General features: G+C 54.6%; 1 protein-coding gene across 1 annotated transcript; it reads right to left on the reverse strand.

The window, feature by feature from the left end:
• Window positions 1–8,146: 8,146 nt before the first annotated feature.
• TOR1AIP2 (torsin 1A interacting protein 2) lies at window positions 8,147–13,018 on the reverse strand (the record flags this gene model as incomplete). Its single annotated transcript, XM_082002610.1, is given in 6 exon segments — window positions 8,147–8,913; window positions 9,718–9,745; window positions 9,749–9,882; window positions 10,293–10,613; window positions 10,761–11,063; window positions 12,778–13,018. Coding segments are annotated over 6 exon segments (1,587 nt in total). The 5' UTR covers window positions 12,812–13,018.
• Between the last annotated feature and the right edge of the window lie 5,043 nt (window positions 13,019–18,061).

Consider the following 18,061-nt stretch of genomic DNA (forward strand, 5'->3'; position numbering starts at 1 on the left):
CGGCGAGGCGGCCCACCAGCGGCGGGAGCAGGAGCAGGCGCCGCCGGAGCGCGGGCCGGCATGGCTGAGGGAGTTAATGACTTTACAACCTGCCGGGTGCGGGCGGCGACCCGCGGTGCGGCCGCTCGGCGGGGGCTGGGGCTGGGCTGGGGGGGGCCGGGCGCTCCTCAGGCCCCGCCGCCCCGGGGGCTCGGCCCCGCGTCCCGCCTGCGAGCTGTGGGGCAGGCAGGGGGGCGGGCAGCCTGAGCCTGCCCCCTCGCACCGCCCTGCCTGCGGCCGCTGCCAGCGCCCGGCCCTTCTCGAATGGCTCTCGCCGCTGTTTTGGAGCTGATTCGCAGCCCCCGCAGCGTTCCGGGCAGCCACCCGCCGCCTCGGACTCCCGCGTTGCCCCACGCAAACCCCTCGCTCCCAAGCGAAGCCCTTTCCTCCTGCAGAAAACCCATTTGCTGCCCGATTCATCTTTTCCTGCTCTTTCTGGACACGCTCCGTTTCGAGTGCGTCCCTTTCGGCCACTCGGGCCGGTGCTGGGAGGGAACCATCACCCACAACATGGAGGGCTGCTCCCGCCAGCGCGGCGGGTGAATCGTGCCCACATGGCGAGCCTGGTCCTGACTTAGGAGAGGACACAGTTGCCCGGACGCCCTAGTTCTCAGCTGTGGTTTGTTAAGTCATATACCAAGGCCCAGCTTAAGTCTCACGTGAAAATCGTTCTCCACCTCCCGAGTTCCACGCGCACCGTCTTTACGCAGTAACTGCGAAAAGCACCCTCCAAAATCAGACCACGTGAGCCTACTTGCACCAGTCTGCTCTCTGCTTGAGGCCTTCTCGGAGGGTGCAGTGTCACCTCAGAAGCCCCCCTAAGCTCTCCGAGACCTTCCAGGCTAAAGAAATATGCCGATCCTCGTCTTCAAGGTGCCGCTTTCAGGCGGGCACACCTGAAGTCACAGACAACTGTGCAGCTTCAAAGGGACAAATTTGCTTGCTGCTACCTTGCCCCTTCCTTTCTGCACCCCCCCTCCCCGCTGTGCTTGTGCTCAGAAGGCAGCCCTCGGGGAGATGCTGCGAGCCTCTTGCCGCACTCCCGGGCGTGAGCCACGGCCAGAGCATGTGCAAAAATGGCACCAGGTGTCCCCGGCCCGGGGCGGGCGTCGGGCACAGCGGTCTCTGCCTGCCAGGTGTGCTGTAGTTAGTGTGGGAAGGTGATCCGAGCCCTCCGTGCCTCTCTCCCAGCAAGGGTTTCAGCCTGAAGGTGGAAGGAGGGGAGAGGAAAGAAGGAGGGGTGTCAGCAGGCGGGAGCGACCGGGGGCTCCGGATCAAAGCTGGTTGCTAGCAGGCAGGGGCAAGGGGAGGAGGGGGCGATCCGCTTCCGACCCATCCAGAGAAAGCGAGGCTGAGGAGCGCCGACAAATAACGTGGCTGCTCCACGAGCTGCCTTCTAGGAAGGCAGGGGAAAAAACCTGCTTCAGAGTCAACTCCTGGCTCTCCTGCCCCGCTGCAGCCCTGTGTAATGTTCCTCTGGAGCCAGCTGCCGCCCCACCGATAAGCAAGGCTGAGCAAAGCTCCGGAGAGCACGGAGGTGGGGGAGAGGCTGTGCCTGAGAAGAAAAGGGGGAGCTGGCTCCAGCTGAGCCAGGGGGTCGGTGGCAGTGCTGGTCTCACACGAGTTCCAGTGCCTCTGACCTTCCTCAGCCCCCCTCAAAACTGGTGGCCGAGCAGCAGCCCAGGGAGGCAGAAGCGGGCTGTTGAGTGCTGCTCTGTGCAGATTTGGGGAGGGGGACCTGTGTGCGAGGCGCTGAGGGAGCGTGACGGGGCAAATCCGGGTGACCTGCCATGCTCTCCCCCTCTCCTCTGTGCCTGCTCTCGCCTCACCTCTCTTGCTAGTCCTGCTCTCGTCCCGCAAGCACAGCTCTTCGGCTCACGGGGGGGTGCAAGTGCGGTGCGGAAGGCAGCACGACGATGTTAAAAAGCTGCTTGCCATTTCACATCTGGAGTTTAAGCAGTACAGTTGTTTTCTTGACATTCAGAGGAAATTCTGGCTACTCTCAGTGCATGTGGGAGCAAGGCTATGGGAGATAAAGGTTCCCTCGTAGTCTTGAGGACAACCCCCCCCAGCTAACCAGGTAACCAGTGTATGGAAGGTTTGATAGACCTATTGAACCGATTAATACAATTACAATCTTGCTAAAAAAACCATCACCAGCCACCACAAACAGCTTCCAGTCTTGTAATCGTTTGTAATCCGCCTCTCCTAATTTGTTTGGTGGGGTTTTTTTTTCCCCCTGCTGTCTTTATTTAGACCATAAAGTAAAGTTGCCACTTTCTAACTGGGCCAACTGGTTCTGCTGTGGTCTGTGTTACGTGTGTGAGCAGGCTGAGCTCTGCATGTGCAGCAGCCCGTTGTGGTTTTGCATTCAACCCTACCATTACAAGAGGCTTTTCACCAGTTGCTTCCCAGTTTCATGTGCCCTGTTAACAGAAAGTAGGTCTGTATTACCACCAGGGAATGTTTAAAGGATTCGCGAGGTTGAGGATCTCCCTTTTATTAGCACCCAAGAGCAGAGCAACGCAGTTTCAGCCTAATGGGGCCAGCTAGAGTACTTCGTTGTGGGTGCCAGCCACGTTGGGACGCGTGGGCTGCTTAGGAGGAACGATTCGCACCCATCCCTTGCCCTCTGGAAGTTGCTTAGGATTTCAACCTCTTGTTTAATTGAATTGGGTTTCATCAGCCAACTGTTACTCCAAAAAGCTTCCAAACACAGTCAGGAGGGCAATCAAAGCGTATTGCCTCTGGAAAGGAGGACCGGTGTTTGTGGCTGCTCTTGCAGCAGGTCCTGCAGGACTGGAGTAGACCATCCTCTAATGTGACCTGGAGGGATTTATTCTGCTCACAACGCACTTGCAGATGTCACAGGTGGAAGACATCTTCCCATGGGGAAAGTCCTGGGATCATAATTATAGACGTTGAGAGTTTAGAAAAATGCACGTGAGAGATTGAGCCTGGAACAGAAAGGTCTTTGGACACCTCTTTATTTCTGCGTGTGTGTGTTCTCCTCCCACTGACCAAGCTGCTGCAGGGAGCCTGTCTTTGATACCGGTCTTGCAGGACGTTGCACTGCGTTTTTAGTCCATTCCTCTGGCCGAACAGTCCCAGTAACTCAGCTGGCTTTACCTGGTGCTTGCCCCAGCACAGATGCCCCAGCACAGATGCTTCTGGCCCCGGGAGCAGAAAAAACAACTGGACTTGGCTCTCCCTATGAGAAGGAACCTGTGTGGTCCAAGGCTCCCCTCTGCAGATCCAAGCCCTGACCAGCGAAATGGCTGGTCCTTCTTTCTACTGCTCTGAGCAGATCCAAGAGTTCAGCTCCGTTAACATCGAGGCAACAGTGGCTTCATTCAGCTCAAGCTGTAATTGCAGGAAGAGGCCAGGTCTGCTCCTTCATGGAGATCTCCGTGACCTGAAACTGCTTCCCAGAGATGTCCGAGTGCTCCATGGGCTGCTGGGGCAGAGGATGGAGCGGAGCTCAAAGGAGGTATGGTGTGGGGAGGCTGTTCCCATCCCTCCTGTTGAACCATGCTGCTGCCTCTGCTCTGGCTCCGAGAGGATCCTCAGCTCTCGAGTGCCCTCGCGAGGGATCTGCAGAGCCCTCTCCTCAAGACTGAACATAACTGTACAGCCAGTCCAAAGAGGGGAGAGGCCAGCGGGAGGTCTGCTGACAGCTTTGCCCCTTTCCAGTGCTGGGAACACACTTGCAAGCTGTATTCTTTGAGCCTGTTCATTGCAGGCTCTTGGATCCACGTCCCACAAGCTGAGGCCAAGCTCCTTTGTGCAACTCGTTGCACGGCTGCTTCCCCTGGAGATGCAAAGGGAGGAAATAACACATGTAATCAGCGCTAATTTTGTGGTGGAGCAGTCCAGACTGGCCTTCCAGAACTGGTTTTGTCCCTCAGCTGAGCTGCTCTGTAATTTTCAAGGTAATTTCTGGGGTTGCTGAGCTACCTATGGCAGCACATCCTTCCCTGCAGAACTACTGCTGCAGAGAAGGGGACTCAAAAAAAAAAAGGGGGGGAAAGATAGTTGGGGAAGGGAATGCATTGTTTAATAGCCCAGGTAGAATGAGCAAAATTTATTGGGTTTTTTTTGCAAATGAGGAATTGAAAAAGAATTTAGTTTTAGCATTGATGTAACAGCAGGCAACTGATAAGCTCCAGCCAAACCCATGGCCTTGCCGTGCTTGGACAATATGTGTATGTGCAGGAAGAGACGCTCCCGGAGAGATTATGAACCAGGTGCGGGGGGACAGCTGCCGGGAAGAGCTGTCCTTAGCGCAGGTGCCCAGAAGGAATAAATTCATTTACCTCCGATGGTGCTGGACCATGTCCGCCTCCATCCTGGTCTTGCTCTGAGCTGTCAGAGCCGACAGAGAGCGGGTGGGAAGGGGGAACTTTAGTTCCTCCGGAGCTGCCACGGGTGCATCTGCTCTCAGCTGTGCCCCACATCCTCTGCGGTGGTCTCCCTCGCCGGGGGCTCCGCGGGTGCTGCACCCGTGCCCTGGGGAAGCACACGCCGGGGCACATTGCTGAATTAACTCACGGTCTGGGAAGAAGGAGGGAACCTGAATCCCTAGCTGGGAGAAACCAGCTGGAGGTCCTTGCTGGGGGTCCTGCTGTCCCCCCCGAAGTGACCCCGGGGCCAGCCCCGCCGGGAAGGTGATGGCGTGGAAATGCTGCGGCTCGGCACGGCGGGTGGGGAGGTTGGCCTTGTACTTGGCACATATTAAAGATCCTTTTTCCAAACTGGCTGCAGATTTAGTCCCAAAGTTTAGAGAGAGGCGCAGTCACTGCTGAGCAGCCTCTGGACTTGCCTGCCCTGGCAAGGCAGGCACCATTCCCGCTCTCCGTTCAGCCTGGGTTTTGGAGCAGGTACGAGGATGATGATGCCGTTTACCAAGACAGATCATGGTGAGCACATCATCTAGGGGAAACCACCGGTGCACCCTTCTGCCTGGAGATGCTCTCGGAGCTCGTTCAGCTGCTCCCTTTGGACTCGCTTTTGAATTCCCGTGCAAGACTAAAAAAGCGGCACGGTTTTGGCAACCACTGCACCTGGTGACTCTGGATTTTCCTCCGAATCTTTGGGCTAGGACCAAATCTCGTCCTCTCGCATCAGACAACAGGAGATGAGTGATGTTGTCTTCTGGCAATCGATCGCAGGAACGAGTGTCTATTTGAAAACAGATGCCAATGTTACGAGTATTTAAGTTGCCAGTCCCCGGAGAGAGACTGAAGAAAATCCAGAATTAACAGTGCAAATCCTCTTTTTTTCAGCCCTCTCTCTGTTTAGGCCAGAACTGGGCAAAACAATTCACCACAAATGAAAAAATTTGTGTGTGCTGAGGTGGTGTGACATTGGGTGGAACTGATCTGATCAAGGATGTTGAAATGAGAAATATTTGCTTTCTGTATTTCTAAGCTATTTCAGTTGTCAGTGGATTTCAGTTTAATTATTATCATTAAGTATTATGCAAACCTCAGTATGTTTCAGTCTGGGTTTGTAGGCTTGTCTTTAGTTTTGTGCTTAGTTGAAAAAGCTGTGAATGTTTGTCCCAAGCAACTGAGAAAATGGTTGTTTGAGGTTTTTTTTCCAGAAAAAGCAAATATTCACTTTGTTTGCACAACTACAGCCCTGGCCTAAATAAAACATTGTCCAGGATGATGATCTCTTTTGCTTAATGAGCTGAAAACAGCTAGAGAAAAAACAGAATACGGTAAGACTCCGGGTCTCACTTCGAAGACTTTGCTGGTTTCTTTCACAATCTCATTATTTATTTTTAAATAGAAGTCTTGTTTCAAAAGCAAGCAGATATTTTATCTTTAAAAGGTCATAAAAATATCTCTGGATTAGAACAGCTTGGGTGGATGATGCTTACAGCGATGTGCCCAAGCAGCGTAAAGTTGCCCTTGCACACCTTGGCTATGCGTTACAGACACAGTACATAAAACTGAGAGCGAGAGAATATTAAAATACAGACTTCCCTCAAGATATCGACATAACATGATTAACGCTTTGCCGGTTCTTACATCAACGCCCATACTGAACCATGCAGAGCAGAAACAGTGTTTTCAGTTACCAAAGTAGTGTATAGCGATAAAAAGGAGGGAGGGGAGGAAGCAAGCTCCGTCTTGTACAAAACCATGCCCTGGGCTGCCCTGCTGAGGCTGGGCTCCCGCAGGTAATTCTCACATCTAGCCCAGTGTTTGTCACAGTTAAGACCCCCATGGTCTTGTCATCATGTCCCCAACCAACCAAAAAGTCTACTCTTCGGTTAGAACATGAACAAATAACCCCCTCTTCTTCCTTCTTTTTGTCCCCTCCTCCAAGTCGACGGCCACAAATCTCCTGAGACAGGACAAGGCACGCAGCAGGAGGGAAGAAGAGGCAGGCTGCGGTTTTCGGGTGCATGGCTGTGGCTCAGCAGAGCCATCGGCGGGGCAGGTCAGCGAGGCATCGCCGGCAGGAGACGCAGCCAACGCCAGCGTCCCGTTGCCGTCGGGAGCACTCAGATGCGCTGCTCGTGAAAACACCGTCGTGTTCTTGATTTGCGTCTCCTTCGGACGCAGCGCCTGACTGCGTCGGGCTGTGCTGCTTAGATGGAAATGAGCTGTGCTCGGCTACAGCTGCTCCTTCTCCGGCAGGCAGCACGGTAGGCACAAGGGCATGGCACCTGGGGCTGACTTTTGGGTTATTATTAAATGCTGTAACCCGCACCTACCCCCCAGGTGTTCCCTGAGTTGGCTGCTGTGCCCCAGAGCGTCTGCAGAAAGAGTCTGCAGGGGCACCACAGCGTTTGCAGGACTCGGATTTCTCTTCCAGGGGTGCAGAAGAGGAGGCACGATAAGAAACGAACCTACTTCGTTGAGGATTTTTTGTGTTAATGCCAGAGATTTTGTCTTTGCCGGTTAATCCCAGCTCCGCTCCTTGTTGCTTTAGCACGGGCCAAAGCACCAGCTGCCTGGCAGGGAGGCAAATTTGGAGGGCAAGGACCTGGTGTGCTACCCTACGTGGTTTGAAATAGGTATCAATGTTAACATCTACATTTGTCAATAAAAGTTCGCTGGGGAGAGGTAGGCAGACGGCTTCCTGCCCTACACGCAGATCAGAGACCTGGGTGAAGAACCATCTGTCGTGTAGGACCAAAGCTGATGCATCAGCCCAAAAGAGATAGTCACAGCCTTGTGGTGGCAAAGGGCTCGAGAGCGGACTTTTTTGGAAAGAGGTGGCATTAAGTTAAACCATATTACTCATTCTTTCACCCGTGCAATCCCTTGAGGCTTCACACTATCAGAGTGACAGTAAGGTGGTTTCTGTTTCATTGCTCTCTGTCTTCAGAGCTTATTCTCTGGCATGCAGGATCCCCTCATGGGATGCCCTTCCTTTAGCGCAGTGTTTAAGTGCTGACAACCTGACATTTCTTGTAACTGATGTTTAGGGGATTTCTGAATTGCAGATTTGTTTGAACATCCTATATTTAGGATCTGGTCTTTGCTGGTTGTCATTCAGTCTGTGCAAGTGGGACTCTTATCAGGACTGACCGGTCAAATCCTGGACTTGCAATCTGGTTTTCTTTTTGAAGCATGCCTTCAAAATGTTAGGCTTTGGGGAATTTGGCCTTCCTGTGTTCCAGAGGCTCTCTGCAAAGAGAAAAGAAGTCTTCTAGGTAAAGTAGACTGTGAGACTGATGTACACGACATTAGCAAACTGAGGGGCAGGGAGAAATGAAAGAGCTACTGAACTGAAGTATTTTTCTGGCATAATAGTTGTGTACGTTATTTGCGTATTTCCTGATAGAAATGCTGTCTGCAAAGTCCTGTTGTCCCTCCTGCCTCCCCACACAGCGGTGTTCTCCTGTGCAATTAGTAGTTTAAAATATCTGCTCTGCCCTTCTGCCAGAAGGAAGCGTGTGATCTATCACCTCCAGGAAGGACTCAGATGGCCAAGTGGCCTGGATCGACTTGTACCTGTCCAACTCTTCCCAGGAAGGTAAGGGAAACAAACTGAAGAGAAATAGCACTGGTTGAGCCTCTGCCTGCACCAGAGTCAGCCAGGACCATCTTTCCAGCCCCTCCCGGAGCTCTGGCAGCCTTTGCTCCTACGGTTTGGTGTGGACGTGGCAGCCCTTCTTCTCGATGGTCTGCACTGGGTGGATCGGTAGCACCAGGTGGGAGATGCGGCTCCACAGCCCACTCAGTTTGTCGGAGTCCATGTGGTCGTAGGAGCTGGGGGTCCTGGTGTTGGTGAACTTGGCCCAGAGGAAGTCACGGACCCTCTCTTCCACCTGCTGGAGGCTGATGTGGGTCTCCAGCGTCTCCTCCTCCAGCAGCACGGTCAGCAGCAGGGCCACATCCTTGAAAGCAGCGCTTTCATGGTCGCAATATTTGTAGAAGATGAGGGTGGCCCCCGCCGGCAGCAACTCGAAGCGGTGTATCACCGCAGCACGGCCCCCAGCCTGGAAAGCTGAGCTCAGCTCTGAGTCCACCTCCAGCTTGGCCTCGTCGCTCTGGAGCCTGGATTTATCCGTGCCATCGATCTGGACCGTGCTGGCATGCAGGGCGGCTGAGTAAGCGTCAGCCACATGGGTGCTAAGGCATCGCAAGGTCCGCTCACCCCTACGGGCGGCCGTGAAGATGACGATGGCCGGCTGCGTGTGGTGGGATGCATTGAGGTGCTTCTGCAGGAGCTTGCGCCCACGAAGCCACAGCTGGGGACTCTGCCCCGGAAACCTGTCCTGCAGCTGATTGAACTGGGACAGAAAGGCCTCCACCATGGGGTTCCTGGGGGTCTGCTGGGACTTGGCGGTCGGGTTGCTGAAGCTGAATATGCAGAAGCCGAGCAATACGAGGCTCATGATGACAAGCCCTGTTAACAGGGGAGAGACCCGAGACAGGGAACAGAAGTCAGTCCCAAGTGACCTGCACTGCTATGCTGGAAAGTAGCTACAAGGGCTCTTTTTCCCCTCCCAGGCCTTCCCCACTACGCCCCGAAGGCGGTTCGGGTTGGCACTCTCCCTGGGGGCCCAGGGACGGTGAAGAGGCTGCTTGCCCCGTGTTGTGAGACCCATGCTCCTACACACCAGCCAGCGAGGGCTACCGCTCCAGAGGTGGAGGCAAGGCTACAGCTTTGTTGTCGCAGTGCAAGATCTCCTGAGGAAACTGCAGCTGGCCACAAGCTTTCTTCTCTTCCCTCCACTCTGTTTGCTTTAAGGTTTGTGGCCATTCGGAGCACCTGCCTCCACACATGGAGGCGTCTGACCCAGCTAAGGTGTCCTACTCACTGCCTTCCTCCCAGCTATGCTGGGTGAACAAAGGCTACCATGCTTCTGCCCAGAAAAGGAGGACAGCGAGGTACAGACACAACTGCTTGTGTTCCTCTCCATGGCAAAGCCGAGTCTCTTTCTACCAGGAGAAATGCGTGGTGCAGATCAGCATCACGGTTCCTACTTGGGACCCACAGCACAGAGGGGGTTTGGGAAGAGGGAGCATCCACGTAGGAGCCTCAGACCTCCCAGGACATGCCAGGGTACTCCTGGCATGCTGCAGATGATGTTCCTGTGTTTGAGGCTGGAGAGCTGGAGGGAAGGCTGCTACTCTAGGGGCTGGTTTTTCCCTCAAACCCTCAGAAAAGGCTGTGAAAGGTCCTGAGAGAAGAAGAATGCTTCATTACTCGTTCCTGGAGGATCAGTGCCTTCTGGTCAATGGGTAATGCACAAGGGAAGCTGCTTTTCCTCACCTTTCAGCAAGAAGGACTCTTTGGCCTTCTCCTGGTCTCTGTTCTGTGTGGTGATGTTCTGCAAGCAGGACGGAGCCTCTGGCTTTGGGGCTGTGTGCCCTACAGTAAGAGAAAGAAACGTGCCGCTCAGTGTTGAGGGAAGAGGTAAGTCGGGCTGTAATAAGAAAAGCAAGAGAGCTGCCAGGAGCTCGCAGCTGAGGGCAAGAGTTAGAAGTGAATATTGCTCTGGGTTAATACTGCTTTGAGTCTTGGCTACCCCTGCTTTTGGGGCAGGGGAAAGAGAAAGATGATGCGGAGTGCAGCATGGTCCCGTGCCTTTCAAAGCAGGACAGCAGCCAAAGGAGAGAGAAGGAGAGAAACCAGTTAATTTCTTATATCTTCTTTCCTCCTCGACTCCAGAAAACTGATGACAGGCACTAGAGAGCTCACTACAACCATTTTTCTAATGCCTATGGAAAGCGTAGGCACGTGCACGGTGGAAGAGCAGCAGTGTGCAGCCACCAGCTCACCTTTGGTCCCATGTCTGTTCCTTAATGTGCTTTGGGATCCTCTCTCCTGTGTTTCTTGCTCTATGTGCCCTTCTGGCTCCTGATCTTGGAGAGGGACAGTGGTGCTCTTCTCTGCCAAGAGGCCCTTGGCGACATCTTCTGTGGCAGTCACATCCGAAAGTGTTATTTTACTGTCAGAGCTCAGTGACTTGCTTCTCGATGAAGGACCTTCCTCTGCTGTGTAGGAGCTTCCACACTGCTTGCTGGTCTCCTGGTCCTCCCCTGCTTCCTGGTGGACAGGGCTGTCTCCTTGGCTGGCCGTTTTATGGTGGGCCAGCCTGGCTGTAGGGCATAAAATTTGCAGACCTACGCTTAGTCTCATTCTGCACAAGAACCAACAACCCTTTCTCCTGCTCTGCCTCCTCTAAGCAAAGGCCCAGGTTCTCAGCATTTTGGAAATGCTGTACACACAGACGGGGAGAGACTCACCTTCATCCAAGTTGTCATCTTCCTGGGATCTTTCTGAGACACCATCTCTGGTATTCCCAGATTCTACCCGTGATACTTCCGTTTCCTGAGGAACCTTCTCCTCTACTGTGGGGTCAGCTGAATCCAACAGCATCGTCTCTCCTCCATCAGCAGTTGGGTGTTTACACACCAAAGAGTCCTCCTCTGGTGTGCAGGGGGTCTCAGGCTGCCTGCTTGCCACTTGGTGCCCAAGTGTTTCTGGGGTGGGCTCTTGGTGCACAGGATGCTCTGCTGTGCTCTCCACCTCCTCTTGGGTTGGCCCAGCTGTTGGGATCAGAGTTCACAAGCTCAGCTGGCCGTACAGGAGTCAAGAATACCCAGTGCTTTACCACCACTCTGTAAAACTCCCAGTTCTCGCATTTCAGAAACATCTACCCACAGCGAGGTGGGGGAAGAGAACGGGATGGCCAAAAGTGAGAAAACTCGTGGGACAGGATGAAGACAGCTGAACAGGTGAAGGAAGGGGGGGAATCACAAGCGATGCAAAGGCAGTCGCTCACCACCTCCTACAAACAGACTGATGCCAGGCCAGTCTCTGAGCGATGGCCACCTTGGAAGCCAACCCTCTCTCCCTTTCTTCCCGGACCCCGGGTTTTGCTGCTGAGCGTGATGTCCCACCTTGGGTCCTTGCCCAATCTTGTGCCCACCCCAGATGATCTGCTTGGCAGGGGGAGAGAGGGGAAAAAGAGAAAGCCGTGACGCTGTGCCAAGCACTGTTCCGCAACAGCCAAAACACCGCTGTGTTATCAACGCTTTTTTTTTTTTTAAACCCCACAAATCCGAAACACAGCACTGTACAAGCTGCTATGAGGAAAGTTAACTCAATCCCAGCCTATGTCCCACGCTGTCCTCTGTGGGGTGGGCAGGCAATTCTTTCCTTTAAGTGGTAGGATATGCTACCACATATTCCACAGACAGTGAGTTTTCCTAGGCTGGTAAATTAAGGCGATGGATTTGAAGCGTCTCTAAGGCTGTTGAGGACTGGCCAGAACAGTTACGCACTTCAAGCAACCGTCTGAACGTAAATGTTAGCTCTGCTTGTGCTCCTTCCCTGCTCCTGTTCTGGAGCTGCTCTCCCAAACAGCTGTGGTAACGTATAATTAAAAGCAAACACTGGAGCATAACTCAATAGAGAAATTCCGAGGCCGAACATCAGCGTTTGCAAGATACTCTGAACCTCACAAAACCAAACGGTGCAGCTCAAATTTCAGGCGCTATTTGTGAAAAATTGCTTATGAATGATCAAGCACTAAAACGACATAGAAATTATTATGATAAAATCAGAATAAAGACTCTGATAAAAATGGCAAGGAACTCCCTACTGATTTGAAAGCGGAGAAAAAGCCGCACTTGTCACACGTCAGAACATGCTGTCCTTTGGAGCGTGATTTTTACATTCCTTGTTGCTGATTGTTACGGGAACATTTCTGACCGCCTAGGGCGGACCTGAGCCGGTGATAGCATCACGGTATCGCTGAAATACTCACACGTACTAGTCATAAGAAGGCACTCAGAGAATGCAAGTACACGGTAGAAACTGAGATACGAGGAACCTGGAGGTATCCTGCTACCCAAGCTGGGCACAAACAGTACTCCTTGCCCTGCCTCCTCCAGAGTTTTCCCATCCATAGGTGGTGGAAAACTGGCTTATTATTTAAGCATCTGTAGATGGGAAGCACTGGGACACGGGGAAGAAAGCTCTCCCAGTCTGGAGCTCCATCTTTAGCCTTCCTTGTGCTGCCACTCTGGACCCAGAGTCTAAACCTGTTGCAGATGGGAATCCAAAACTGAAAGTAACTTGTTAATCTTTCACCCTTCAGAAGAAGATAGCAACTTTCTTTTCTTGGCCTGGAAAAGAGGTGTGGCATTTTTTTTATTATTTTTTATTGTTATTTTGCTTAGGTTTCTCATACCACTGTTGAAATCTTCTTGCAAAGGGATTTTCCGAGCAGAGGGACTAAGCCTAGGATTCACTTACCTCCAGACAGAGCCACACCTGGATTCTCTTCCATTTTTTTTCTCCCCTGGAGCTCTGGCTTCTGCACCGCTTTGTTTCACTTTCTCCTTCGGTCATAAGGAGACGTATCCCTCCTCTGTTCGAGTGGCTGCCCAAGTCCTTCCCCCCTCGCGGACGCCATCCCGTCTGGGCCTTGGGACTTGCAACCAAACGCCCACAAACCTGATAAGCAGAAACACAGGAGCAGTGATTCATGGTGCAGAAGGAGAGTCCTCCCTCCATGGTGACAAAGGTGGTGTCAAAATGGGTGGATGCCACCAATAACTGCGAACCTTCAGCCCAAGGGCTATTAGCTGTTTTGCTTCCCGGCAGGCTACAAGCAGTCCACGGGCCAACGCCAACCGCAGTTGGCTTGGGGCGAGCCAGCGGGGTGAGGCACCGTTTTCTCGTCCGGACGGACACGGGTGGACTCACCTGTGCCCCAAGATGGCAGGTCTGGAGCCTGGGGCGCGGCAGGCTGCCCCGCGTGCTTTCGGGCACCCGGTGTCTCACAGCCAGGTCGACGCAGAGCAGTGAGCCTGCTCCACCTTCCCTTCCTGCCTCCGGCGCGTCGGATCGGGGAGACGGCGGTGCCGGAAGGCTGGAAGTCGCTGGCAGCAACACTGCCCGGCCCCCGTGCAGCGGCGTTGCCCCCACCCGACCCCGTGCCCGTGCGAGGGGGCCGAGCAGCGCCCGGCCGGGTGTTGTGAACCTGGAGCCACAGCCTGACCCTCCTACACCCCCCCGCGACACTCCCCCCTCCACTAAAGCCTTTCGGGATGGGACAGTTGCGCAAGGCGGAGCGAGGCGGGCCGGTGAAACCCGAGAAAGCCGATGGCTTTCACGGGCGCAACGCCTGCCCGCGGAAAGCGAGGCGGGACGGAAGTGTCCCGAGAAACTTTCCCCGCTGGAGAGCGGATTGCGCGGATTTCCGTACAAAAATCTCCTCAGCAGCTCTTCTTGCACGGGGGGGGGGGGGGGGGGGCCTTCCCCCACCCGCGCTGTTTCTACAGCTGCGTTTTCTCGCTAAACACAAGGTTTGGGGGGGGGGGAGGTAATTGCCGCGCTCTGCCGCCCGGCGCGCGTCCCTCCCCGCCCGTGCCGTTCCCGCTGCTGACGCTCTGGCAGGAGAAGGACGTCAGAGGAACAAAGTGGCTTGCGGAGTCGGACGCTTACCCGGGCGTGGGGGTTCGGAGCCGGTCGAGGCGGCAAAGCGAAGCGGCGGGGTGGCAAGAGGAGGCCAAGGCTGGCCCCTCCGCTTGCCCTTCCCAGAGGCCCCTTGGCCCTGCCGGTGGCAGGACAGCCCGTGCCCCCAACGCGCACCCTTAATCCTACGCTGTCAACGTGACAGTGAACTCTGTCCTTCCACGGGCGCCGGGCAGGCTGCTGGGAGGTGTAGTTTTCCTTCCATCCCTCTCACCAAAGGCTTTTCCCCAGTGAAGAGCAGTCGTTCTCGGGAGCGTTCAGGAGACGATAGCTTCTTTTTTGGCTGTATTTCTGAAACTCTCTGCAGCCGTGCAGAGTTTCCTTCAGGCATACTGGATGACTGGCAGCTTCCTGCATTAAGTAAAAGCGTTGCAGATTTAAACAACTAAATGATGGTGAGGAGGGAACCGATTTCAGAGTTGATTTAGGAAAAGTAGCGGAAGAAAAACAACCCGAACACGTAGCCAGCAAACCCCAGACTCTGGAAATATCACACTGAGGAGGTGCAGGGAGGCTGGGGAGCTGCGGGCTGTGAAATGGAGGGTCTTTAGCATCAGCCTGGAGGGCAAGGGACGGGGACCCCCTCAGCGCTCTCCTTCCAGCGTAGTCCGGAGACTGCAACAGGGGGAAGGTGTGTAGAGTGTGTGTAGCTGCTCCTGGCCTCATTTGGGCAATGCCCTTCCAAAAAATGAGGATCTGCCTTGCTGTGCCCACAGAGGGGACAGGTACGTTCCAACCCCTTCCCTATTCCCCCCTGCCCAGGACACATTTCGTGGGAAGCGTCGGCATGGGGCAGGGCATGCCGGGGGAGAGGCATCAGCACAAGGAGCAGCAGTGCAGAGACCACAACCCCCTCGAACTCAGCTTGCAGCCTTTTCACTGACACCCCCAGAGGAGCCCAGTGGCAAATGGCCGAGGCGAAGCACAGGGAGAGGCAACTGGAACGGTGCTGGTACGGAGCAAGCACTAAATGGCTGGGATTCCTCACCTTGGAAAGCAGAAGGCTGAAGAGGGGGATTTTACTAAGTGTTCACTAAATCCCACAATACTAGGGCTTGAGACACTTGTAAAACAAGTAAGAGAAATTTCTTCAAATGGGCAGAAAAAGACAACTCCTTTATGCTGTGTGCAGGAAAGCTTACTGGCACAGGGGAATGGCAGAAGGTTCAAAAAAGGATGAGTCTCACTTGTACTTTGGCAATGGGAGATGCCATTTAGGTGAAGCACATGATCCCAGCCCCGTCCCGTGCCGCATTCTCCTTATTCTCCCGCAGCACCCAGCACTGTCCCACTGGGGATGCTAAAGACGAAAAGGGCTGCGCGTGCCACTGTGTTTGTGCCCCCCACCCCCAGGCAGGACCGGCCAGAGGTACCCTGCTTCCCCTCTGTCCCTCCCCAGGCCCCCACGAGCTGCCCCCCTGCCCTACGGCCAATTTTACATCCGTCCCTTGATGGCTGAGTTATGACACGCAAACGTATGTCACGCCACACAAGTGGCAAGTATGATGCGCACGTGTATTGATACCGACGCTGGTCGTATCAGGAAGGTGAGAAGGCGCGAGGTGTGCATGGGCACAGAGCATGGAGCGATAGCAGGGTTGCATCTTCTCTCCAGCGGCGCAGAGAGGCAGCGGCTTCCTCCATGACCCGCAGAGCCACCCTGCTGCTGGTGGCCGGGAGGGGAGGGAGTCCACCTCCCTCCCTGGCCGATTCAGCACGTTCTTTTAGCATGGCCAACCTCTCGCCGGGTGCAGCAGAGGCTGTAAAAGCAGGGAGGATGGCAAAGCAGGAAGGGAAAAGTCGGAGTGGCTGATGTAGAAGGGCCAAGGTCTCCGTGAGGGCCCTGCTCCTGGCTGCTGTCCATCTCACCCCGCAGCCAGAGGCGCATCTGACTTGGTCTGCTTCTAGCCAGAAGTAAGGAACGGCCGAGGTGGCCGAAGCGGACAGGAGCTGCAGGTGTCAAGGGCTTTTGTTAGGCAGCTGGACTAGATGATCGTTGTCGGTCCCTTCCAACCAAATTTATTCTATTGTGTTCTATTCTATTCTATTCTATTCTATTTATGAAAATCAAATTGCATCCCTCTGTCCCTACATCCAACCAGCCAGTCACTTCATCACGGGAGGCAGCTGGGAGGGCAAAGGGACCACCCTGTCCACAGAAGCACAAGTTTTGAAAACTAGTGGTGGAACTTCAGCTCGGCAAGTAAGAGAGGCGAGTGCGTGACAAAATCAGGGGGTAGCTTCAGCCTGCATGAGTTGAAGACCTGGTTACCGAAAAGCAGTTTGGCAGGAGAATTAACTAGCGGGTCTAGGACATGAAGTCATCCACCATCACAAAACTGTTACAAAAAAGCATGTTGGCGTTGTGTAACATTGCATTTTGTAGAATCACAGAGTAGTTTGGGCTGGAAGGGATCTTTAAAGATCTAGTCCAACCCCCCTGCAGTGGGCAAGGACATCTTGCTCAGAGCCCCGTCCAGCCTGACCTGGAATGTTCCCAGGGATGGGGCATCTGCCACCTCTCTGGGCACAGAGTCATGGGCTATGAGCTGGAATGTAGAATTGTAACGTAACAAATCTGTTTTTTTTTTTTTAACTCAAGTTTGAGGGAGGATTTTATTTGAATAGGAATAACATTTTCTCTCAATCTGCAGAAGAATCAACAGCAACTAGGTGAATTATAAAGGACGTTATGTAAATATTTACATGATGTAATAATTTAGTAACTTTCTTTGGACACTTGTGAATAAAGTGATGCTACTTGCAGCTGTGGTTCTGCCCAGTCAGAAGCAGGTCACTGGCAGGTCTTTTTCTACTTGATTTGAACTGAATGGACAGCTTGGCTGTACTTTGCAACCTCCTGATGCGGTATTTATTATATCCTCTTATTTTGCTTTAGAAAACATTGCTCCATGTCAGTGTTCTGCTTTTACATCTTAAAAGAACAGCAGTATTTACTCTGTTGCTGATAGAGAAGGAGGTATGAATTATTTATATCACAAAAATGCACTTGCTTCTGGATAAAACTGGAACATTTACAGTGCATTAGTACAGGATTAAAATCTTTTTTATTTTGAGATATACATACAGACAAGACAGTCGCAGAAGTGAAGACTGAATGGCACTTCCCTCAGCCTTCTTGTGTGAGTTCACGGAACATGTACACACCTGCCCCGTTTACGCACCTGCCCAGCAAATAACATCACAAAAGCAAGCGCAAGCATTAGGGAGCATTGGCACGCTGCCATCAGGTTTATTACAGATGAAAGTATCATCTTACTCAATCCTGTCTTTTCCAGTACGCAGAAATCCTTTACAGTTTGTAACAGGACCTCCACTACCTTAGCAACCCGTTTCCAAACCGGCCCTAAACCGCTCGCTGCCCTGGGCGGCGGGTGCAGAACGGGCCCGCGGGCTGCCGAGGGCCAGCCAGGCACACACGGGCGCGCAACGGTGCCACGCACAGCCCTCGCCCCTGCGAATTAGAGTTAACACCGCCCGCGCAGCCCGGGCCCTGCCTGCCCCGAGCACCCAGCGCTCCTTAACGGCGGCAGCGGGCCCGCCCGCCCGGGACCCCGCCGAGGGTCACCCCAGGCCCGGCGGCGCCTCGGCCCCTCAGGTGAAAGCCGGGGCGGGGGGAAAGGTAAGAGAAACGGGCTGGCGCGGCCCACGCGTCTCGCCCTGCGCCGGGCGGCCGGACCGCCTGCCTGAGCGCGGCAGCGGGCCCAGGCCCGCCCGGAGCGCTCGCCGGGCCCGGCCTCCCCTCAGGGGCCGCCCCCGCGGGGCCCCGCCGGGCTGGGGGAGGCCGCGGCCGAGGGGGCGGCTCGGCGCGCCGGGCGCTCCCTCATTTTTTTCACTGGAGGGCAGCCTCGGTGCGCAGCCGGGCCGCGGGACGGCCGCTCCGCGCCGCCTGGCCCTCCCTCGGCCTCCTCCCGCCGGGAAGCGGCGGCAGCGGCAGGCTGCGGCGGCGGCCCCGCTCTCTCCGCGGGGCGGCGCGCGGGGTGGGGGGGGGAATTGCGTGTGGGTGGTCGCGGTCGCGCGGGGCGGCGGCGCGCAGGCC

Source organism: Phaethon aethereus (assembly GCF_964289735.1).
Source record: "Phaethon aethereus genome assembly, chromosome: 8".
NCBI classification, from domain to species: Eukaryota; Metazoa; Chordata; class Aves; order Phaethontiformes; family Phaethontidae; genus Phaethon; species Phaethon aethereus.